The following is a 23,874-nucleotide window of genomic DNA, read 5'->3' on the forward strand; positions in this document are numbered from 1 at the left end:
CACGACCCCGCATCCGGGGATCCCGGCGCGGCCACCGCCTCCCGCGCGCACACGGCCATGGCGGAGGTGAGTGAGCGGGCCGGGGGAGCCGGACCCCCGCCCCCGCGCGCCCGCGCCCACGCCGCGGCGACTCGGCTGCGTCGTGGCCCTGGGCGCGGAGACCTCCCGCTCCGGGGCTCCGAGGCCGGGCCCGGAACGCTTCGCCCGTCGGGGTCCGAGGAGCGCGGGGCTCCGTCGGCAGCCGCCCCCGGCCCCCCCACCCCCCGGCTGCCACATCGCGGGCTGCAGTGCGCATGTGCGGGCGCGGCGGCGCGGGCGGGGGGCGCGGAGTGCTCACGGGAGGGCCGCTCCGGGATGGGGGCAGGCCTGCAGTTCCCGGCAGTCCCCGCCGGGCCCCGCCGGCCCCCCGCCCGCCCCCCGCCGGCCCCCCGCCGGCCCGTTTTGCGGAAGGCGCGTCTGGTCGCGCGGTCACAGCGCCGCGCTCGCCCCACCGGGACCCCGCGTGGGAGCCGGCGCCGCAGCCCGCCCTCCAGCCCCCACGGTGCCGGGCCCCGCGGACTCGCCGGCGCTCCAGATCGCGGGCGGCGTCTTCCTCCGGGACGCGCAGTCAGGCCCTCCGGTCCCGGCGGCTCCAAGTCACTTCCCGGAGCTGCCGCTCTGTCCCGAAGCACCACCGGGCCCCGCTCCCGAAATCCTTGGGGCGGATTCAGAATTTTTCCGAGTTGAGGCTCTGCGGGGTCTGGATCTGTGATGCTTGATCAGACTCACCTGGGATCTTCTGGGATAAAGCACGACACCTCAGGATTTCTGGTCGGGACAAACCCGGCATGAAAACTTGAAGTTTGGGAGTTTCCTCGACTTGGGAACGTTGGGTAGAGCCGTGCCGACCTGCTCCCACCTTCTAGGGCTTCCGTGCGGAGGGGGGGCACTGATGCGCCACCTGGGGGCCCAGTCATTGTGACTCTTACCGCGTGACCGTTTAGTCTGGGGACGCACAAGTGAAGGCCGCTGCCAGTCAGGTCCCCAGACTCGGCCGGTGACCCTCATCGCGTGGGTGGGGCCACCACGGCCACCCAGTCAGGCACAGCCAGTTTTCAGGACATGGTGCATGTCATGGCGCGATGTTGAGTGTTTATCTCTTAGCGGAACGGGTAGGTGTGGAAAGCAGGAGTGGTTTTTCTCTCCCACTAGTGATGTTCTCAGGGGCGGCAGCAGGCCCTGCATTTCTGCCAGAGGTGTGGGCATCTGGGTTCAAGGCCAGCCCTCACCAGCCAGCTCCTGTCTCGTGCCGGGTGCCTGAATCCAAAGGGTCCTCTCTGAGGGGCATGTAGGGAAACTGACGCCTCATGGGGGCAGTGGCTGGCCTTGCAGGGGGGAGGCAAAAGCAAGGTCTCCCGATGGCCCAGCAGGGGCATGGTGGTGGAGTGTGTATGTGCACCCTTGGCTCAGGGGCATGGGTGCCATTCTTTCTGGGCACCAGGTGTCCTGGCCTGGCAAGTAGCTGTGTGTCACGGATAGAAGGGTCAGACTCCCCAGCCAGCCTCCACCGTGAGCTGTTGGGTTTGGCTGTTGACTCTGCCTTGCCTAAGGCTGAGCCCCTGGAACCTTCCCGCAGCCAGGTTCCCAGGGTGCTGTGTTACCTGTTGACAATATAGGGTGGTGCCCTCTTGAGTGAATTTGAGTGGTGTCCTTGGAGAAAGCCTATGTGTGATGTGAAGTCCCCTACGCGCCTGGCTCTGTGGGAGGTCTTGAGGATCTGGCCATGAGCAGAAACCCAACAGTGCCTGTCTTAAAGGGCCTTCAAGGCGGGTGGGGAAAGGACCAACAAGTGTGCAAATGTCAGACGTGTTGAGCCACGGCTGACCTCTGCCCAGGAGACCCCTCGCGGTTATCGTGCCTCTTATTCTGTGTGACCTTGGGCAGGTTGCTGAGCCTCTCATACTTGCGGTTTCATCTCTGAACAGGGACGAGCCAAGAGGTTGCACAGGATCTGGGATTGGGGGGCTTGCTGAACAGAGAAGCTGAACCTTATAAAGTCAGATACTCAGCTGTTGGACCGATGAAAGTGGCGATTTGTTACCTAGCAGTGAGCCTTTGATCAGGGTCAGCTGCCTGCTGTTATTGTTGCCAAAATGGCCAAGAACAGCTTGAGAGGAGACTGGAATTTTGCGTTGTTTTCCTCACAGAAGCCTAAGTGCCCAGTCGTTTGTGCTGAAAATCCCAAAGCGCTCCTTACCCTTCGGATGCAGTGCGTCTCCTCACTGCGACCCCACCCAGTGGTGTGGTCCATGTCACCCACGCCAGTCCTCCGGGCTCCTTCGTTGGAGGGACTCTGCTATCACCATGCTGCCCCAGTGCCCACAGGCCCTATCTGGAGATGCCCTGAGGCCTTGGTGACCCCAGTTGTGCAGGTCCCCGCCCCGTTTTCTCCCCCAGTTACTGTATGCCTCCGCTTGTTTGTTCTCTGTGTCCCCAACTACACTGGTAACTTGTGGGTGGAGACTGGTTTCTGGATTGACTGTCTGGCCTGGTCCAGGGGAAGCTCAGTGGGTGCTGGTCAGGTGGCACTGGGAAGCTGGGGCAGCCAAGGCCTGAGCGCCTCTGCCAGTGTGGGTGGGGGTTTCAAACCCACAGTCCTTTCATTGTCATCTTCGTGGTTCTGAGGGTGCATTGAGCTTGGCCAGGCCGTTTGTCCCTGGGTCAGTCATGCAGTTGCAGTTGGTTGGTGGCTGGGGCTGGAGGAAAGCTTCCTCGCTTACGTGTGGCTGCTGGTGCTGCCTGCTGGCTGGGACACCTCTCCACGGCCTCTGTGTAGCTTGGGCTTCCTTATAGCATGGTAGCCGGGTTCCAGCAGTGACTGTCCCAAAAGACACCAGATGGAACCTGATCTGGGAAGTCACATAGAATCCCTCCCACCACCGTCATAGGCCAGCCGGATATGCAGGGAGGGGGCGCAGAGCCCCAGCCTTGAAGGGAGACATGTCAGCATCACATGGAGAAGAGCTGTGGGGTGGGACACATGGCCACACCGCCTTGGAAAATGGAGTCTGTAGCAGTGTCCTTGGGGTGAAGCCTGGTGAGTGATGAGAAGCAGACGGACGCCGCCCTGGGAGGAGGTTCTGTGCCTGAGGCATCTAGGCCCTGACACAGGATAGGCAGTCTTCCTGCTGATGTTCATACCTCCTCCAGCAGGATCTGGGGACATTAGGCTCTGTGGCTCCTCTTGTTTGGGACCCAGTCCCTGGAAAGCTGGCTGTCTCCGCCCCTCTCCTCCTCTCCCTCGTCCTCCCCCTGCTCCCTGTTTTTACCCCCCTTTTTTGGTCTTCCATGCTGGCACATGGAGCTGTGGCTGCTGGAAACATCCAGTGTTCTGAACTGGGGCACCTGCAGCTCACCGGGTTCCAGTGTCGAGGGTGGACCACACCTGGAAGTCTATAAAGTCTGTTCCTCAGTAAATTCTAAGGGGCTTGGCGTCCCCTGGAAATGGACTTGGGGATCTGATCTTCCCCACTGTGTTTCTCTGCTCCTGTGTCAGATGGGCCAAGTGCTCAGCCTCTCCCCTGGCAGAGTGACCCTCCCTTGTTCTCACTGTTTCTTCTGGTTCCCCCTCAGTGAGGGCTCTTGGTGGCAGGACAAAGGAAGCTGGCCCTGGCCAGCTGGTCAAAGGGAGTCCCGAGAGACTGGTGTACCAACAGTTAGGAGAGTCAAGGTGGTTTTAGAGGATTTTTAATGTGCTGACACCACAGCTGTGTCCCGTGTGTGGCCCTGCAGGGTGGCCTGTGGGCTGATGGCAACCTGCTGTTTCCTGGGAGGTGAGGCCACAGGCTCGACCCGAGCACTGGGTGAGGCGCCCCACACGTGCGGGTCTGTGAAGGGCTTCTGAGTCATGGCCTGAGTGTGCTTTTCTAGTGGTACGACTCGCTCGCTGTGTGAGCTTAAGTAAGTGACTTGACCTCTCCGAGCTTCCATTCTGTTCTCTTACGAAGAGATTGATTATACAACCTCCTGGTTTTCTTGAGGACCCAGTGAGGAAATCAGCTTGCAAATTCTTACTAAACTTTTTCTATACATTTTTAAATTTTATTTTACTAGATACCCTAATCTTTCTTGCTCTCTTTCTCTCTCTCTCTCTCTTTTTTTTGGCAAACATGTTTACTAATGTATAATTCACATACCCTATGATTTACTTGTTTTAATGTGCACAGTCCAGTGGTTTTAGTATACGAGGTCTGACAATTAGGTTCGCTAATTCATCCTAGAAAAAGTACTACCTACCTCATTGCTGAATATCACTATGGTCACCTTCCCCTTGGGAAGCTCTGCACCGACGCCAGCGCCTAGTCCACCCTTCAAAGCAATTTTGGAACTCTTTTTCTGGAATGGCCATCAGAACTGTCGTCATATTACTCTTGATGTCCTGAACGTCATCAAAATGTCTTTCTTTCAATATTTCCTTTATCTCCGGGTAAAGAAAGAAGTCATTGGGAACCAGATCAGGTGAGTAGGGAGGGTGTTCCAATACAGTTATTTGTCTACTGGCTAAAAACTCCCTTTGCTTTTGTTCATCGGTGAACTCCTTTGGGACCATTTTTGCACATGCCTAGATATTCAGTGAAGATTTTCCTGTTTCTCTATTGAGGTTTGCTTGGTCTGCTGTGCTTCTCACAGTCAACCAATGATTTTGATGCACAACTTAACGAATTTTTGCAATGTTTTCATCAGTTCGGCTTGTTACTGGCCACCCTGACCTCTCTTCATCAGTGACGCGTTCTCTCCCCTCAGAAGAACATTTAATCCATTTGTACACTGCCATTTTCTTCATGCCATTATCCCCATAAACTTGGACTGACATGTCCCTGATTTCACTTCCACTCTTGCCAAGCTTAACAAGAAATTTAATGTTTGTTTGTTGTTCTAATTCAAGCTCAGACACTTGCGACAGCACACAAAAACACGCAACAACAGTAATGAATGCCACTTAGCAAGACACCGCCACACATTGACACGAACACAGCTCTGACACACTTATATACCAAGGTTATGAGACCTTCCTGAGCTGTTCGTACAGTGTTGCCAGTGTAAGTGCACGGTGGCAAGTTCTTGGACGTAATTTTCAGACGTCATATTCAGAGTTGTGCAGCCATCACGAGTCAATTTTATATTTTCATCATCACAAAAGAAACTCTGCCCTCTTGGTTGTCACCCCCATCCATTCCCGGAACCTGACCATCACTAACCCATGTCCTGTCTGTGGACGTGCCTGTTTGGACATTTCCCATAAGTGGAATCACACCCTGTGTGGCCTTGTGTGTCCGGCTTCTCTCATGAGCCCCGTGTGTTCAGGGTCCATCCACGCTGTGGCGAACGTCAGCGCCTCTGTCCTTCTCACAGTGGACACTCCAGTGTTTTGTGTGGCTTGTCTGTTCACCAGTTCTGGACATTAGGGTTCTCTACACCTTTGGCTGTTGTGAATAATTGTGCTGTGAACATGTGTGTGCATGAGTTTTCAGTGTAGACCTTCGTTTTCTCTGGGTGTTGCGAGGAGGAGAGGCTTGCCTTGTGCCCTGTGCCCTCCTAGGTTCTCACGTGCGCGGGGCCCAGTGATCTAGATGAAAGGTAGTCCGTTAGCATGTGCGACGTGCAGCGTACATTACGGGAGGCCTTGGTGACGTGAGACTTGGATGAGGGTGTGGGCTCCGGGGTCATCTGAACAAGAGATGCCAGTGAATCTTAGAGAGTGACAACAGAGGAAAGGACTGTTCTAAGGGCTGCAAGTGGTTGGAAGGTAAATACGTGGGGGAACTGGTGGGAGACCAGGCGTCAGTGAGGTCTGTGTGCAGACTCCTAGTGCCAGTGTGTCACCAGTGATACGTAAGGGGGCTCCCTTCCTGGTTTCGGGGCAACCTAATGGGAGTCTGCTTTGCTTTCAGGCACATGGGGGAGCGGAGAGCTCATCCTGTGTCTGCTTTTCTCTGTGGCCTTTAGCTCAAAATACTCCTTCTGCCAGCGCAGCATATTAAGGGACAGTACACGCTGACCCCCTGCGGTAGATACCTAGCAGTGATTGTGCTGGGTTACACTGCTCACTTTGGGAGGGTCTGCTGACCTTTTCCAAGTTGCTGCTGGGTTTGACATTCCTGCCTGGAGCCACTGCCGTTTTCCCGACACTGCCGTCTTTGGCTGGAACTGTGCAGTGAGAGCTCCTGTGGCTTTGATTTTCCTTCCCCTGAAGGTGAGTGTTTTCTCACCTGCTCATTGGCCACTTGTGCACCTCTGGAGAAATGTCTACTCAGACCCTTTGCCATTTTCCCACTGGGTTATCTTGCTAATGCTTTGTAAGAATTCTTTGTGTTTTCTAGATGCAAGTTCTTTTTCAGCTAGATGATTTGCAAATGTGTTTTCCCATTTTTGGAGTTATCTTTTCACTTTTTTGATAATGCCCTTTGAAGCACAGAAGTTTTTCTGTTTTGGCGAGATCCAGTTTATCTGTTTTCTCTCGTTGCTTGTGCTTTTGGTGTCTTATCTCAGAGACCATTGCCCAGTCCAAGGTTACAGAGATTTATCCCAGTGTTTTCTCCTAAGATTTTTATAGTTTTAGCTCTTAAATTTAAGGTCTCTGATCCATTTTGAGTTCATTTTTGTATAGGGTGTGAGGTAGGTGTTCAACTTTATTCTTCTGCATGTGGAGATCCAGTTGTCCCAGCACCATTGCTGAAAAGACTATTCTTTCCCCACTGAGTTGTTTCGTCACCCTTTGTCAAAATTCAGTTGGTTGTAAGTGTGTGGATTTGTTTCTGGATTTTCAGTTCCGTTCCTTTAATTTAAATGTCCAGACTCAAGTGTCCAGACCACACTGTTTTGCTTACTGTATCTTTGTAGTAATTTTGAAATCAGGACGTGTTCTTCTCTTTCAAGATTGCTTTGGCCATTCTGGGTGCCTTGAGTTTTCCTGTGACTTGTGAAAAGTCAGCGTCTGCACAGAACTTTCTGCTGGGCACTGCATTGTCTGTAGACAAGCTTGGGAGTACTGACGCCTTAGCAGTCACGGCTTCAGAGCCACAGATAGAGGATGTCTTTCTTTGTCTTCAGGTCTTAATTTCTTTCAACGTGTTTTGCACTTTGTAGAGTGTACGTTTTGAACTTCTTTTGCTAAATTTATTCCTAAGTATTTTATTCTTTTGATGCTATTGTAAATGGAGTTGTTTTCTTAATTTCCTTTTTGGCTTGTTAATTGCTAGTATGTAGGAATAAAAGTGATTTGTGTATGTTGCTTTTGTAACGTGCTACTTTGCTGAGTTCATTTACTAGTTCCATTTTTTTTTTAGTGGATTCTTTAGGATTTTCTGTGTCCAAATTATAGTCATCTGCAAAAAGAAAAAGCTTCACTTCTTCCTTTCCAGTTTGGATCCGTTTATTCCATTTTCTTGCCCTGACTAGAACCTCCAGTGCTCCATTGAACAGCTGTGGCGAGAGTGGGTATCCTGCCGTGTCACCATTAAGGGGTGTTATTGGTAGATGCCTTTATGAGTAAGTTCCAATCTATTCCTAGTCTGTTGGCCTTTTTAAAAAATTATTGTTGAAGTATTGTTTATATACCACAAAGTATACCCATTTAAAGTATTTAATTTACTTTATAGTATGTTCACAAAGTTTTGAAATTGTCACCTCCTTTTAGCTCTAGAACTTGTACATCACCCTAAAAAGAAATGCTGTCCTCATTAGCAGGCACCCCTACCCCTCCTTTTCAGCCCCCTCCCCAGCCCCTGACAACCACTAACCCACGTCCTGTCTGTGGATGTGCCTGTTTGCACATTTCCCATAAGTGGAATCACACACTGTGTGGCCTTGTGTGTCCGGCTTCTCTCATGAGCACCGTGTGTTCAAGTTGTGGCGAGTGTCAGCGCCTCCCTCCTTTTCACGGCCAAGTGACTCCCCATGTGTGTGGGTGGGCCACGCTGTGTGTCTCCGTTCCTCCGTGGATGGACACTTGGGCTGTTTCCACCCTTGGGCCGTTATGAATCATGCCATGAACATGCGTGTTTGGTATGGATGTGGGTTGTGTGTTTTCAGTTCTGCTGGATATGAACCTAGGAGTAGAATTAAGTGCTGGGTTATTTGGTAACTCTGTACCTTTGGCAGAATTGCCAGGTTGCCCCCAAATGGCTATTTGCCTTTTGAAGACTAAGTCCCTGCAGGCTGGGACCCTTGTGAAATGGGCTGCGGCCAGTGACTGCTGGCTGTGTATGTGCAGAAGGGCTGTGTGTGGCTCACCTGGTCCCTGTGGCCTGGGTGTGTGATACGTGTTTCTGCTACAGGTGGGGCCAGGCCCGTTGCGGTCCTGGTGAGTGCCGTTCCCACTTGGAGATGAGGACACTGAGGTTCCCGAGCTGCTGTGTCAGCCCCGTGTGTCTGCACCTCCCTGTGCTTGACTCAGGGGCAGGGGAGTAACTTCTAGCAGCTGCGCGCCTGCGCCCGCTCGTGGTGCTCCCTTCTTAGCCCTCAGAGGCAGTTCACGTTACCCCCACCCCCAAGCCCATGGAGGCCAGAGCCCTGGGCCCCCGGGAGCTGTCGGAGGGCTGTGGCTGGCTGAGCTGACCCTGCCTTCTTCCTTTGCAGGCCTCCTCGCTGGAGAGGCAGAGCCCCCGCGTGGCCGCCTGCCTCGCTCAAAGCCTGTGCCCTGGGGAGCCCGGCTTGCCAACGACAGCAGGTGCTCCTTTGTCCCCACCTTCGTCCTGCCCAGGTCGCCAGGGCCATTGCAGCTGTGGGAGACAGACTACGCGCTGGCCCTAGGGTCCAGGGACGGGGTGGACACAGTCCCACCGTCGCCAGGACTACTTCCCATTCTGTAGCCATGCAGGGCAGACCAGGAAAGGTCACAGCCCCTCGGTCCTGGGTGCCCTGCCCGGCTGACAGGAAAGCGGGTGCTGGGTGAGCATCTGCCCCAAGCTGGCCACTTGCCCTTCCCGCTCGGCCCCTGCCGTGTGCTTTGGACCTATGTGGAGTGCCAGCCGTGGCTTCGTGGCCCTGGCTTGGGCTGAGACCTGGCTATTTGTCCCGTTCGTGGAGACAACACATCCTGCGTGGCTCTGTGGGGAAAAACCCAAATCTGGTCACACCTACCACCCGTTCGGTCGTGCCCATGACGCTGCTATGGCCCTGCTGAGGGAGACGAAGGGATGGGCATTTGTTGGGCCTACTGTGTGCCGCCCATTGGCTGTCCCTGCACTGTGCCCCACTGTGACTCACGGAGTTGGGTGTTCAGCATCAGCCCTACATTTCCAGAGCTGAGGGCCTTGCTCGAGTTTTGTGGGGACCGTGGGACCAGGTGTGGTCCTTTTGTGCGCTTCCCACACTGACTCAGCCGGCGCTTATCTCGTGCGTGTCACCCAGGAAAGCACGTCCCTGAAGCCTCAGAATACTGTGCAGTTAGCAGGGGAGCTCTCCTGCCAGGCATTCTTCTGTTGGAAGACTGACAATGCTGAGCACCAGTGCACACACATAGCCCCGTGTGCACACGCGTGTCCACGCACACGTGCACAGAGGTGTATGCACACGTGTGTATGGACATACGCACGTTACAACCTTCCACACAGCTGCGTGCACACACGTGTGCACTACACACATGGCCACACACTGGTGGCAGCTGGGCCACTGTCGCTTCCTCTGCCCCAGCTGTCTGCAGTCTCAGTGCAGTGACGAGGACGGGCAGGGTGAGGCACTCATGCAGCTGGTGTCCTTCCACAGGGGTGTCCGTGGGCTCCGCAGAGCAGCAGTTCAGCCTCGCAGACATCCTGTCGCAGGACTACGGCATCCAGGGGGAGTGTGAGGAGGCTCTGAGGCCATCTGAGCAGCTGCACAAGGACGTGGTCTCCCAGGTACGTGTGCCTGGAGTGCTGCTGGGTGAGCGTCATGGTTTCTTCATTTGGCTAAACTGGTCCACATGCTGCAGAGTCTGCAGTGATAAGTCCTGCTTGCATACCTGTGTGCTGGGAGCTGAGGTCACAAGGCACAGGACACAACTGGCCCTGCCTTCCAGAGGCTCTAGGGCCGTGGACCAGTGGGGTGGCTGGGCACTGAGCCTGCCATTCTCAGACTTTGGCTTCAGGTCCCCCTATGCTCGTGATAGTTACTGAGGCCCTTGAGCAGCTTTGTTGATGGAGTAAACCCTATTGTTAGTAGAGATAATGTATTTTTGTGAAAATGAGAAAATAACGTTTCCAACACAAAAACAATTAGGGAGGAATGGAATCGTGTTACATTTATGTAGCCCCGAATGCAGAAGCAGCTAGGAGAGGGCATCTGCGGTGAGCAGCCATGGGCCTGTGACATGCAATTCTGATTGAACTGCATGCGGCTTAATACAGCTCTGTTCCTGGGAAACGCGGGGTACCCAATGGGCTTGTGACATAATGATGGTTATTTGGTGAGGGACCAAAGTTCAGCAACTGGTCGTTTTGAAAAGGGTGATCACATATGTCCAGCGAGCCTCCTGCACTTGGTTAAGTCACCCTCCACTCGTCTTGAACTTGGCGTGGACCTTCACCTGGGTGTGGTCTTGTCACCTGTGCATTGATGACATGTTTGCAACACCATGGTTCCCTGATGTGTAGCTCCACATGTCAACAGAGTTCACAATCTAAGATTTAAACACACACATTTGTTTCAACCGTGCACTACTGCAGGGCTTAAACTCCAGACATGTATTTTCTCACAGTTCTGGGGCTGGAAGTCTCAGACCAAGGTCTGCAGGGGCGGCCTCTTCCCAGCGTGCAGGCACTCATTTCTCCCTGGGTCATTAAATAGAGGAGAGAGAGCCCCATTGGAGCCGGACCCCATCCTTATGACCTTTAAGTTTTTCTATAAAGGCCCATCTCCAAATACAGTCATGTTGAGGACAAGGGATTCAATACATGAATTTTGGGGGGGACACAAACATTTACTCTATAATAGTGTCAACACTGATCTCATCAGGTGCCTTGTAAGTATTGGGAATTTTTTTTTAAGGACTAATCATAGGGCATTTATTTAGCTTGATGCCATGTGTCACTTGGTATCAATTTTGTCTTGTAACCAAATCAGATGTTTTCTCTTAAAAAAAAAAAACACAACACAAAAAACGGGTGACCGGTTGGCTCAGTTGGTTAGAGTGTGGTGCTGGTAACACCACGGTTGCCGCTTTGATCCCACGCGGGGTACTGTGAGCTGCGCCCTCTTAAAGAAAAAAAAAATTAAAAAAGTTCAACATAAATTTAAAACTTTTCAAAGCTGCCCTAAGCCCAAAGCAGATATTTATTAACTAAATTAGATCTAGATTTTTTTTCAGATATAATTAAAAGCTGATTAAGAAAAAGAAAGAATATACTATCTAAGGTAAAAGCAGGAACACTCGCCATTTCGTATTACTTTACCAGAGGCTGTGGCAATCTGTCAAGTTCATGTGGTCAGATCCAAGTTTTCCAAAATTACAATTTTTTGCTTAAAAGCTCAAGTTTCCCTTTTATAGCAACCAGGCAGTTGTTTCCTCTGAAGTAGCAGCCTGCTGGGGTCCTGTCGAACTCCTGACTGGAGGAAGGAGGCTGGGGCTGGGGTGGGGTGGAGGGGCATTCTCTCAAGTAAAGATGGGCTGAGTGATGAGGGCAGCTCGCTTCTGTCACCAGTGCCTCACGTTGGGGTGTGGCAGGCACTTCCTACGTGCTTCCCATTTCCTCACGCAGAAAATTAAAATGACGTCTGCTCAGGGTGAGGTTTGGTAAATCAGTACTCTTACACAGGATGTTCAGTGAAGCTGGCGTCTTTGGGTGGCAGTCAGGAGTGGGGAGAAACAGATGGGAAAACAGTACTGGGAGGAAGGTGATGATAGTTCTAGTCTCTTCTTTCCAGTAACGAAATGTTTCATTTCGGTTTCTTGTTGTATTGCGTTGGCTCCAAGTGTCAAAATAGTGTAAGTAGCTATGGCGCCCTTCAGCGTGCCTTCCTGTTCCGAGGGGTAGGCTTGCTCTGGCCGTGCACTGCTGACCAGGAAGGGCTGACAGCGTCCTGTGACACTAACGGGGCGTCCAGCTCTGTGCTTCGTACTGGGAGGGCTTTGTAAAATTGGAGGTGGACACTGGATGTCACCGGACGCCTTTTCTGTGTTTAATCAGATGATCATGGCTTCACCCCTGGTTTATCGGTGTCCTGAGTTGTGGTAGGTTCCAGGCAGTGCACCGTCCTTGCTTTCCTGGAGCCAGGCCTGCACCAACCCGAGCAGGGATGCTTTTCTGAGCAGCACAGTGTGGCCCTCCAAGGCTGGTGACCTTGGGCACACAGCTGATCTCTCTGGGTTCTGGTGTCTCATCTGCACTTCTCCCGGGTGTCACAAGGGAGTCCTTGGGTGATGGTCTGGGCCTGGGGTCTGGCTGGGGTGAGTGGCTGTGAATGTGACAAACTGGTTCTGGTTCTGGTGGCTGATGGGACTCGGACACGAGGAGGGGGAAGCGACGCCCGGAGCAGCCCCTGCTGACAAAGCGCTGTCCCCCTCAGAGCAGTGACATGCCCCTTGATGAGCTGCTTGCCCTCTACGGCTATGAGGCGGCAGCCCCCATCTCAGCGCGTGAGAGCGAGGGCAGTGATGCCACGGCCCGCCTCCCGGACATGACTCTGGACAAGGTGAGGGTCCCCCTGGAACTGGTGGGAGGGCTCCGGGAGGGCAGACGAAGGCTGGAGGAGCAGATGTGCTGTCAGGACCTGAGGCCTGGATGGCTTAGAGGGCCCTGTCTTCCTGTTCCTGAGTCTTGGTGCAGCCGGCTGTAGTCTCCTGCCCAGGCTGGGATGGATAGACCCTGACAACAGGCTAAGGGGGAGCAGAATAGAGACTGGCCTGGAGCAGCGCAGCTGGGAGGGAGGCAACCCAGTGAGGCCCCGACCCTCTGGTCCTGACCAGGTCGGGGCGGTGTCAGGAGGGCAGGTCTTAGTACTGAAGTGAAACCAAAAGCGCGAGTGGAGAAAGCAGTGAGGGGCTCCGACTCTCCCCGGCCATGCGTCGGCTATGTCCCTTTCCAGGCTGTAGGGCTATGGGATTGGGAACGACACTCGGAGCTGGCGCCCTGCCCTTGTGCCTGGTCCCGCCTGCAAAGTGGGAGCACAGACCCATGTGAGCCTGCAGTGCTCCCAGAGGGAAACTCCTCTAGAAATCAGTGCCGTGGCTGCTATTGTTAGTGTTATCTTAAGACTATGAAGACAAACTGCAAAATGTTCTCTACTTTCTTGTTAAAAGGAACAAATAGCGAAGGATTTGCTTTCAGGGGAAGAAGAGGAAGAGACACAGTCCTCAGCCGATGACCTCACCCCATCCGTGACCTCGCATGAAGCCTCTGACCTCTTCCCTAAGCAGAGTGGACGTAGGTGTCTGCCTGCTGTTCCCCCCGGGCTGAGCAAGGCTCTGGTGGTGCACACAGAGGGGCCCTGCGCTGTTGGGGGCAGGGAGCTCAGGCACCGATGGGTGGTGCCACTGGGGTGCCCTGTTCTCGGCCTGAGCTCCTCTGGGGTTCCCACCTCCCGGGCTTGTGAGCTGAGACTGAGTGGCTTTGGTTTCCAGGAGGAGGGACCGTGTTGGTTCCTGTAACCAAAAGCATGTCCGATTCAGGGGCAGTGCCCTCAGAAGGTCGTCCTCCCCAGGAGGCCTGGCAGTGTGAGATTTAGCAAGTCCCGCTCCTGTGCACATGCCCTGTGCTTCTGTCATTTGGCCAGGCCTGCGATGCGCCTCTTACCTGGAGAAGCAGGCGTGGGGGTCAGGGGGATGGAGAGGGTGGAGGCTACAGCAGTGGAGACCACCGTGGGGGGCCACTAGCCTGGGGGGCCACCTAGTGCCACGGTGTGGCCCACCTGCTCCCCTCTTCCCAAAGCCCACTTCCTGACTGGCACAGACAAAGAGCTGGGCTCTTCCACCTCATCCGACACCGAGGAGGACCCTCTACCTGCCAACAAATGTAAAAAGGTGCGTGGCTCTCGCCCTGTGGCGCCCTCGTCGTGGGCCTCTGCCTGTTCTGGGGCAGGGGTGGGCGCATGGCTTATGAGGGCTGGGCTGGGATTGAGCCCGTGCTCTGTGACGTCTGTTGGCCCCGCAGTGTGGCCCCAAGGTCCTTCCTGCACACCTGGGTCCTCAGGCCCCACCCCCAGCCCGCCACATGACTGGCCGCACTGGACAGACGGACAGATAGAAGGGGACCCAGCCTTCTGCTCGCAGACCACAGGATTTGGCATCTGCGGGCAGATTGCACATTGACTCAGCCCTGGGCTCTGGGCTCAGAACCACACTGCACCTACCCTGACTTCCCTGGCCTCTGCCTTTGCAGGAGATCATGGTTGGGCCCCAGTTCCAAGCTGACCTCAGCAAGCTGCACTTGAGCCGCCATGGTGAGAAGAGTAAGTGGGGCCCGGGTGGTGGGTGAGGAAAGATGAAAACTCTGCTCCAGCCAGGAAGGAAGTCGCTTCATGCCCAGCCTGAGCGAGTGCCCAGACCTCAGAGGGAACCTAAGGGGACAGTCTGGTCAGGTGCTCGCCCTGCGCCACCTGTAGGACGGCCAAGGCTGGGCCGAGGAAGCCGGAGATTCGGCCCCCTGCCAGGGCCTCACACTTGTCCTCTAGGCACATGCTGTTCCCTGCTCAGCCCTCAGGTCTCTGCCTTACCTTGTCCCTGTCTTGTCCCAGAGCCCTCTCAGTACCCCCTCCTGGACTTGATCTGTCTGTCGATCCCACTCCAGAGTTTAGTGGCCTCTGTTATCCTGAGACAGGAATTGTCACCTCATTTGCAGGTGAAGAACAGGATGGGGGTCACCTATCTATTGACTTGTCCTGTGTATCTTGCCTCAAGGCCCCGCTGGCCTTGGGCTGGCACCCTTGGCTCAGGAGACTACCCAGATGGTTCAGCAGCCAGGATTCGGGGGCAAGAGGGAACAGAAGGGAGACAGGGACGCTCAGCAAGGAGAGCAAGGCCTCCTGGGGCCAGAGGCTGCGCATAGGTGGGGTGGGGTCGGCTGCTTGGGTAAGGACACGGGACAGGAAGGTGACTGAAGCCGACCACACAGGGGCACCACCCACACCGCTCAGCTAACCCTTGGGCCAGTGTCCGTCTGCAGTCTGTCCCCCTGCAGGCAGCCGTGCTCCTTCGTCCCGTGGAGATGTTCACACCGTGACATTAAGCCTACGCGTGTGGTCCGTTGTGTTGTGGATGACCGTCCTCAGGCATGTCCCAGTGGACATACTTGCTCCTGGAGAGGTGGCTCGGAGGCACCTGGTGGCCTACATTAGGGGTTCCTCCCGCAGCGCGCAGGAAGTCCAGCGCTCTCCTCTCTGCAGCGCTTGACACTGTTCTTCCTGTTGGTTTTAGCCGTTCCAGTGGGTGTGACTTTTGTCTGTCGCCTGGTGGTTTTCATTTGCATTTCTCTGAGGAGTATGTGTGTGATCTACTTGGGTATCGCCTGTGAGGTGCCTTCTCGAGGCCTGTGCCCACGTTCTGATTTGTGGGGCCCTCCTGTGTTCCTTACACACGTTCTGTGTGGGCGCTGTGCATTGCATGTTTCCTCCCTAAACATGGAGGATCTAGCCCCTCGATCTTTGCTTGAACCCACTGTGTGTCGGGGCTGTGATCTTAACTTAGCGTTGGAGGTGAGTGTCTGGGCCTCTGCTGCTCGGCACCACACACTGGAGGGCATTGTTGCCCCTCTGTGTCGCAGGTGTGCCTGTCAGACAACAAGTGTCGGTGGTGTGAGCGCCGTTTCTGGGTCTGGGCTCCACTGTTCGCTCTGGTCTGAGCTGTGGCATGCCTACGCCGAGGCGCATGTTCAGCCCCTTGTGACACTGCCTGCTGTCTGTACTTTGTGTCTGTCCTTGCCAGGCTTCAGGTCAGGGTGACGCCATGCTCACCAAGGGTTCTGGGAAGTGCCTTTCTCTAACAAAATCAGAAAATTTGTGTGAGGTTTTAACTGTTTTTTTTTCAGATGTTTGGAAGTGTGCCTTAGTAAAGCTTTCTGGGTCTGGGATTTATTTTAGTGTCATTTTTGTGGAAGATTTTAAATTATGAATTCAACATATTTAATATAATTCAGTCTGGAGCTTGCGTTTCTGTTTTGATACATTCTTGAGGGGTTTATCACATTAATAAATTAATTTTATTGTAAAAAAGATCATGATATTCTCTTATCTCTTAATGTCTATTTAATCTATAGTGACGTTCCCTTTTTAAGTTCCGATGTTGCTGTTTTGCATTTTTCTCCTTTTAATTCCCTATTGATCAGCCTTGTTAGGGGTTTGTTACTTTTATTACCCTTTACAAGGAGCTAACTTTCTGCTTATTGATTTCTCTCTGTTGTCTGATTGCTATTTGATTGATTTTTACTTTTATCTATATTTTTTTCTGCCTAGTTTACTTCATTTTAGTTTGTCATTCTCTCATTCACATTGTGATACCTTCTCTGACCCAGGGGTTACTTAGAAGCGTTGTGTGTTGTGTTTGATCTCCAACGTTGGGGATTTCCTGGTTATCCTGCGGTCTCCAATTTCCAGTTGAATTCCTGGGAGCATGCTCTGTGATCTCAGGCCTTTGAAATGAGTTGAGCCTTGTTTTATGACGAGTTTTTAGTCAATTTTGGTAAATGCTCCTTTCTGTCTTTTCATATTTGGAAGTGTATTTTCTGTAAATGGCATATTTTGGGATCTAATTTTTTACCCAACCTGATAGTCTTTTGCCTTTTAATAGAGAGTGTTTAATCCAGTTAAGTTTTGGACTATTTTTCGTGTAATTGTGAAAATGGTTGGGACTAGGTCACCATCTTCCATGTGTTTTCTACTTGTTCCATCTGCTCTTTGGTCCTTTAGCTTTTTTTCTTGTCTTCTTTTTGATTAATCAAATAGTTTTATTCTGTTTTTTCCTCCTCTTTGGCTGATTTCAGCCAAAGTCCACTTCTTATCCTTCCTTAATGCACCTGCTCTCCACTGCCGCCATGGGGCAGGACTCCTCTCCCCTGAGCAAAGCACACTTGTATGTGGCTTGTGTGGTGCTGCGCTTGGTAGTTGTGGCCTAAACGGGGCCACCTGGGACCCAGGCCTCACTGCTGCCATCAAGTCCGGGCTCTTCACACTGCTCCCTCGGGACTCTTTTCTTCAAGGCTTGCAAACTGCGCAGCCTTCCTTCCAAAGGCCATGCTCAGAAGTCCTCCTCTGCCCGCCCTTCCTCATTATTCCGACCAGCCTGGGCCTGGTGACCTCTGGGCCTAGAGGGGTGCGGAGGGGGTGGGCCCAGCCCATAAGAACTAGACACACAAACCAGCACCTGTCTTCTGGAGGTGCTGTGATGGCGGGCCTGGTGGGTGTGTGTGGTGGGTCAGTGTGTGCTTCTTGAGGTGTGAACCACATGCCTGCAACTGACCCTGGCCCTCCTTCTGCACACAGTCTATGAGAATGAAGACCAGCTGCTCTGGGACCCTACCATCCTCCCTGAGAGAGAGGTGGAGGAGTTCCTGTACCGGGCAGTCAAGCGGAGATGGCACGAGATGGCTGGGTCTCAGCTCCCGGAGGGAGAGATGGTGAAAGACAGTGAGCAGGTAGGCAGTGCCCTGGGGGAGTTGGGGAGGGATGAATGTCCTCAGGGTCCCTGCCTGATGGTGCTGTGAATGCCCCCGATATCCCTGCTGCAATGGTGTAAACACCCCCAATATCCCACTCTGATGGTGCAAACACTCCCAGTGTCCCCTCCCCAATGGTGTGAATGACCCTCAGTGATCCCCCGCCCTGATGGTGTAAATGCCCCAATGTCCCCACCCTGATGGTGTGATCACCCCCCCACACACCGTGTGAATGCCCCAATATCCCTGCCCTGGTGGTGTGAACTCCGCAACGTCTGCCCCCGATGATGTGAATGCCTCAGATAGTTCTGCTCCGATAGTGTGAAGACCCCGATGTTCCCACCCCAATGGTGGGGTGAATGCCCCCACTGTTGCTCAGTGGTGAGCAGGTGGGAAGAGGTTCTCGCTCCCCTAGGCGCTGTATGAGCTGGTAAAATGCAGTTTCAATGTGGAGGAGGCCCTACGGAGGCTGCGGTTCAACGTGAAGGTGATCCGAGGTGAGCGTGTGCCACACCTGCCCTACCCTTTGCCTGCTGCCCTGCTCTGAACACTGCTGACACCACTGCCCCCTCCTGGTGGCAGATGGGCTCTGTGCTTGGAGTGAGGAGGAGTGCAGGAACTTTGAGCACGGCTTCCGAGTTCACGGGAAGAACTTCCACCTGATCCAGGCAAACAAGGTGAGGACACTGCCAGCCTGGCTCCCACCGGGCTGCACCAGGGGCTCATTGGGACTGGGAGGGGCTCAGGAGTCTGGGCACGTGGCACCCTCCACCCCATAGCGTGAGTTCGGCACTCCCCTCACCAGCCTCCTGCAGACTCTTCCAAGCCAAGGGCTAAAGCCCTGGTTCCCACGTTGCTGCATGCCTGTTATCATCTTATTCTAGTCTCTGCCAAACCGTGTTCTATCCCCAAGCAAGCTCCAATTATAGGAGAGAATGTGCCCGGAGGTGAATTTTAATACTTGTGTCTGTCCCTCACCCACTGCTGTGGTCGTTGGCAGCGCCTTGCCGTCTCCCTGGGGCAGAACCTGGAGGCTCAGTGCCAGTGTCGATGCTGAAGCACTGGCTCCTGGCCTGGACCCACCCTCCGCCCCGCTGTGTGGGCCAAGGGTCTCCTCGTTCGATCAAACCAAAGAAACAGGTCCTTCCTGACACATGTGGCAAACACCCATGAGCAGAGGCGCTGCCAAGTGCCAGGTCCCGCCCTCCCCTATCCCTGAGTCCCCCGTCCTTCCAGCTCTTGGACACTCTCCCTTGGCCTCTGGCTGCATGTGTCTTCAGCCTGAATTTCCCTGTCTGTCACCCTGCGGTGTCCCCTTCTCACCCCTTCTCCAGTGGGGTCCTGCAAGCTGCCCTGGCCCCTTCCTGTTGCAGTGGCGACAAGGCTTATGGAGAAGCAGGGCCTGCTGGAACCTTGCTCATGTTCAGGGCTCCTAGTCCCTCCCTGGGAGGTAGTCAGTGAGGCGTCTCTGGGCCGATGTAGGGGCAGGGCGCTGCTCAGCTGACCGCGCCGTGTCGCCCCAGGCAGTGCTGGGTCCTCTCGTCGGGTCAGCATCTGCTGGCCTGGCGTGGCAGCCCAGGCTGCTGCTGTGTCAGACTCTCCCATGCGTTATTCTCATATGCCCGCCCCGGTCGCCATGCACTGTAAGTGGTCACCATGCTGGCTCCGGGAGGCTGTGACGCTGTCTCCCAGTCCAAGGGGACGACGCGTGTGTGCCCGGCCCCTGGGTCCCAGGCCTCCGAGGCTCTGGTGTCTGTCCCCACCCTGGGGACTAGCGGGGGTGCTCACCTTGTAGCTCCAATGTGGGAAGACGCCCCAAATCACAAGAGGTTTCGCCAGGTGGCATCCAGCTCCATGCGGATGTCAGTCTCTAGGGTGTCGCCCTGTCTTTCCGCGTGCTCGTGTACGTGATCTGAGTATGTGACCATGAAGCCCCAGTGAGTCCTTTAATGGTGTCTCGTGTGCTCACAGACAGCTCTCCCTCGGGTATTAGTGACGCGCCATGGGAGAAGTGGGCGCAGCCAGGTTCCCTGCCGTCCTCTCTGGGTGGGGTCTCTGTCCCTGGTATCCGCATGAGGGCTCGTTGTTTACCCTTGCTGGGCCTGTGACGAGCAGTGGAGGAGGGAGATGCTGCCATCTATGGGGGCTCATGGACCCAAAGTGAAGGAGAATGGGGTTCCAGGCCAGCAGGCGGCGGAGCTCTCTGAGGTGGCAGTGCCATCATACTCAGGGCGAAGGGAGGAGTCCCAGTCCGGGGTGGCCTATGAGCCTCAGATGGGGGTGGAGGTGGGTGCAGAGGGCTGCGCCCAGGTGACCGACGCGTGTTCTCCATCAGGTGCGCACAAGGTCCGTGAGTGAGTGTGTGGAGTATTACTACCTGTGGAAGAAGTCTGAGCGCTACGACTACTTCTCCCAGCAGACCCGGCTGGGCCGCCGGAAGTACGGCCCAGCAGGACCCACGTATGAGCAGCGAGCTCCCAGCAGGATCTGGGGTCGGGGGGACTGGCAGTCCTGGGGAGCGCCTCCCACCTCAAGCAGCTATCCCTCTGCAACCCCCCATGGTGCCCTCTTTCTGCAGGGATGTGGATCAGGACCTGGACGGCAATGACCCCGATGGCCCCAGCCATCCCCGCTCCTTGCAGCCCCTGCCCCCTGCCGCTGAGGGCCTGGGCCTGGAGCAGGACCCCCTGACACAGATGCACACAGGTGAGAATGTGGGGGCTCCTTAGCCCCAGCAACCACGTGGGAAATCCGGGGGTGTTGGAGCCCTCTCCAGTGTCCTGGGCCCAGGGCCACAAGGGAGCAAGACAAGGCCTGGCTTGTGACTTCAATTTCTGAAGTGACCACAGATAGAAGGACAAGGACCTCTGCCGTCTGGGTCTGTTGGACTCGGGTTTAGATTGATTGTCCCCTGATTCCAGAACCTGGTTGGTTTCTTGATTTGCCTGGAAGTGCGTCCACATCTGCCCACCTGGAGTTGCCTGTCATGCACTGTGCGCTGAACTCCACAAACCCTGCTTTCAGCTTGACTTTGCAGCGTTTGTTTGTTCTCTTGAATGTCTTGTGTTCCATTCTATTCGAAAAGCGGGAGTCACAGTCTCCCAAGGCTGGGCCTTAGCCCAGGCACACAGATTCCTGGAAATGGCTTCTTCCGTGTTCGTATGTATCGTGTGTGTCAGTGAAGAGGGCCCATCGGCTTTGCTGGGCCTCACCTGAAGGCAGTGTCACCTTGAGCCGGTGCACCTTAGTGTGGCCTGGCCTCAGTGGTACTCTCTCCCACAGAGCCACCAGGAGTGGATGGCACGGCCGGCAGTCGTGCGGAGCCCCAGGAGGGCTCTGGTGGCCTCCCGTCCTCAGAGCCAGGACCCCATCCGTTCCAGCGGCCGGACACGCACCTGGCTGTGTCCCAGCCCCGGTGGCCCCCAGCGCTGGCCGAGCCAGCCTCCTGCCCCCCAGCTGCAGCTGTCCCGGAGCCCAGCGCCGGCCCAAGACTTGCTGTGGACCTGGCCCTGCCCACCGAGCTGCCTCTCGTCCCCAGCCAGGAGGGTTTGGACGGGGAGCCCGAGGAGGCTGTGGCCCCCGCACAGGTGTCCCTGTCAGTCACTGAGTTTGGACTCATCGGGATTGGGGACGTGAATCCTTTCTTGGCTGCCCGCCCGGCGTGCCCGGCTCCTGGGCTGCACGCGGAGCCCCTGTCACAGTGAGTGTGGCCCCCAGCCCGGGCCCCATCCTCAGGCCACTGCGGACAGCGGGAGGGTCTGCCCCGTGCCCGAGGGTGGTGTGGCCAGCGGAGCAGTCTGTTTCTTTAGTTTCATTCTCTATTTTTAATTTGGCTTATTTATTTTTTTGACTAGGTAATACATTCATATGGTTCAAAATCCAAAAGGTACAAACGGGGCCAGTGGCAGTCCCCTCCCACCCTGCCTCCATGCTCCCTAGGCACACGTGACAACACGGTCTGCTGGGGGCGGCGAGGTCGGGAGCTGTGTGGCCTGTGGGACTGGCTGACGCTCTCTCGGTTCTCCCACTGCAGCTGTAACGTGATGACCTGTTGATCCCTGGCCACATGTGGGCGCGAGTGGCCCAGACTGGACTTGGGGCCACTGTGGGGCCTGCCCGTCAGTCTTCCCGATCCTTCTTCTTGTGGGCCTCAGGCCAGGCCGTCTGCTTCAGAACATTTCAAGGACTGGGGTGAGCGGCGGCCGGGCTGTCGGCCCTGCCCCTCCCCACACAGACTGGCACCACCACCACGGGACCCAGGCAGCTGGGTGCAGAGACCGGCCCCACCCAGCCAGCAGAGGCGAGGAAAGGTGGCCCTGCCCATGGGGGGGGGGGCGTGAGGCAGGACGCCGTCCGCACCAGCAGCCTCGCCCAGGGCACCCTCAGCACTCTGCTGGGCTCCGTTTCCTGCACCTGGCAGGACCACGGGCTGCCCCAGCCCAGGGTGGTGGGCAGCTGCTCCTGGTGCCAAACCCCACGGGGCACACAGCCATATACCTCGGCGTTGGCCCCGCCCCCCCGGCCTCGCCCGCTGTCCACTTCAGGAAAAGCCGCACTTTATGCCCTCCTGCCCCTCCAGCTCTGCCCGAGGCCCCTCAGCAGCCTCAGGTGTGTGTTCTGGGACACAGGTGACTGACACTCCCTTGGTACAAGGCCCATTGCCTGCAGTGCCCAGGGGCTGGGTTCCAGCCCATTCTCCTGACCCTGCGGGTGGCATTTCTGTTGAAGCCCCCGGCAAGATGGGTCGGGGTCCTAGTCCTTCTCCACCCCAGTCTCCCTTGTTTTATTTATGTTTCTGTTTACAAATTGGAGTGGGGTCCTCCAGGGGGGCAGGGCAGCACTCCCTGCTCCTGGGTGTCACCAGGAGAGTTTTGGCTTGAGCCCATGTAGAGTGGGACTTGACCTCCAGTCACCCCACCAAGGACCACACTGTGAAGTGATAACTGCCTTGAACCCCTTGCTGTTTTATTTATTAAACTTGATTTGAAGCCCCCTGGGTGCCTCGTGGTGGACTGGGTGGGGCCTGAGGACGTGTTGGGGAGCTGCAGGTCACCCTTGTCACTTAGTCACTTGGGTTGCCAGGCAGTGTTCCAGGATCTGGGCTGAGTGGGGACTGTGGCATGGGGGCCGTGGTCCGTGTCACAGAGATGCGAGGGAGGTGGTCAGTGAAATGGAGGGGACATGTAGTTCGAGGCCTAAAGGAGAACCAGCCTGCTTTGGTTGGCCCAGTGAGTCAGGCAGGGGCTGAGTGTCCGAGAGGCTGCTGGGCCAGCCAGCAGGTTTTGTCCTGAGGGCCCTGGAGGGGTGAGCAGGGGCTCGGGTCCAAATGTGCAGTTTTCAAAGCTCCCTTGGTGGCTGGGTAGGGGCAGGGGACACGACTGGGTGGGACTGGCCTGGATTGAGATGTCCAGGGGTGGGGGAGAGGCGACAGTCCCCAGCATTTGGGGCTTAGTCCTTGCAGAGCTGGTCATGCCAGCACTGGGAGCAGGGCGTCTGGGGTTGGGGCGTGAGGCCTTTAGGATGATTTTAATTGGACTCTTCTAGTCTGTTTTCATCTTTATGTGCTTCAGAGACGTGTCCCTCCCATCCCCTGGTTTGCTCTGCTCCCAGCAGGAAAGCTGCCGTGGACCTCGTGTGTTTTCCCTCTGGCTCCTTTTAAGCTTTTATCTTTGCCCTGGTTTTGAACAGTTTGGTGTGTAGCCTTTCAGACTGGCTTCTTCCACATGGCGATGAGCACTAAGGCCGCTGCATGACCCTTGGGGCTCGTGCTGAGTAATACCCATCATCTGCTGGCTGCCAGGCATCACCCGCTCCGCAGCTGATGGACGGCACTTCTGGATGCAGCCCGTTACTGCGGGTTTTCATGTAGACATTGGGGCAAACACCAAGGGCTGACTGACAACGAGAGTGTCTGGTTTGTCAGACCCCAGTGCTGTGGCTCCGTGGCCACCCACACTGCACACTGTCCCTGTCCCCAGCGTGTGCATGGGGCTGTCCCCTTGTGTGTGTGCTGGCACCTCATGTTCCGTAGCCTTTGAGAGCTGGGCACACATTTCTCCGCCAACACTCCTCGTCCCCCTGTTCGTTGTGAAGCACTTTATTTTTTCATTTCTGGCAGGGTTAGCATTTTAAAGATGTTTTACTGACTCCTGGTTTCTAACAAGAAATCGGCCATTCCTATTTGTATTTTCCAGAGTGTAACCCGTCTGTTTTCGCTGATTTCCTCTTGTCGGGATACCAGCCTTTGAGTGTGATGTGCCACTGGCCTCCGCAC

General features: G+C 55.4%; 1 protein-coding gene across 6 annotated transcripts; it reads left to right on the forward strand.

The window, feature by feature from the left end:
* Positions 1-21: 21 nt before the first annotated feature.
* Positions 22-22,596, forward strand: MIER2 (MIER family member 2). 6 transcript variants are annotated; one of them, XM_081075647.1, is made up of 15 exons: positions 22-66; positions 8,617-8,707; positions 9,745-9,875; positions 12,523-12,648; positions 13,256-13,379; positions 13,884-13,975; positions 14,334-14,403; positions 17,428-17,579; positions 18,016-18,097; positions 18,183-18,277; positions 19,936-20,060; positions 20,179-20,306; positions 20,883-21,300; positions 21,455-21,486; positions 21,634-22,596. In XM_081075647.1, the coding sequence occupies exons 1-14, from the start codon at positions 58-60 to the stop codon at positions 21,456-21,458; spliced, it is 1,647 nt and encodes a 548-aa protein (XP_080931773.1). In that variant the 5' UTR covers positions 22-57; the 3' UTR covers positions 21,459-21,486; positions 21,634-22,596. The 6 variants fall into 6 exon arrangements, with proteins under 6 accessions (XP_080931773.1, XP_080931772.1, XP_080931774.1 ...); XM_081075646.1 differs by lacking the exon at positions 21,455-21,486; XM_081075648.1 differs by having other exon boundaries at positions 21,455-22,594.
* The last annotated feature ends 1,278 nt before the right edge of the window (positions 22,597-23,874 follow it).

This window comes from Rhinolophus hipposideros, assembly GCF_964194185.1.
Source record: "Rhinolophus hipposideros genome assembly, chromosome: 16".
Taxonomy (NCBI): domain Eukaryota; kingdom Metazoa; phylum Chordata; class Mammalia; order Chiroptera; family Rhinolophidae; genus Rhinolophus; species Rhinolophus hipposideros.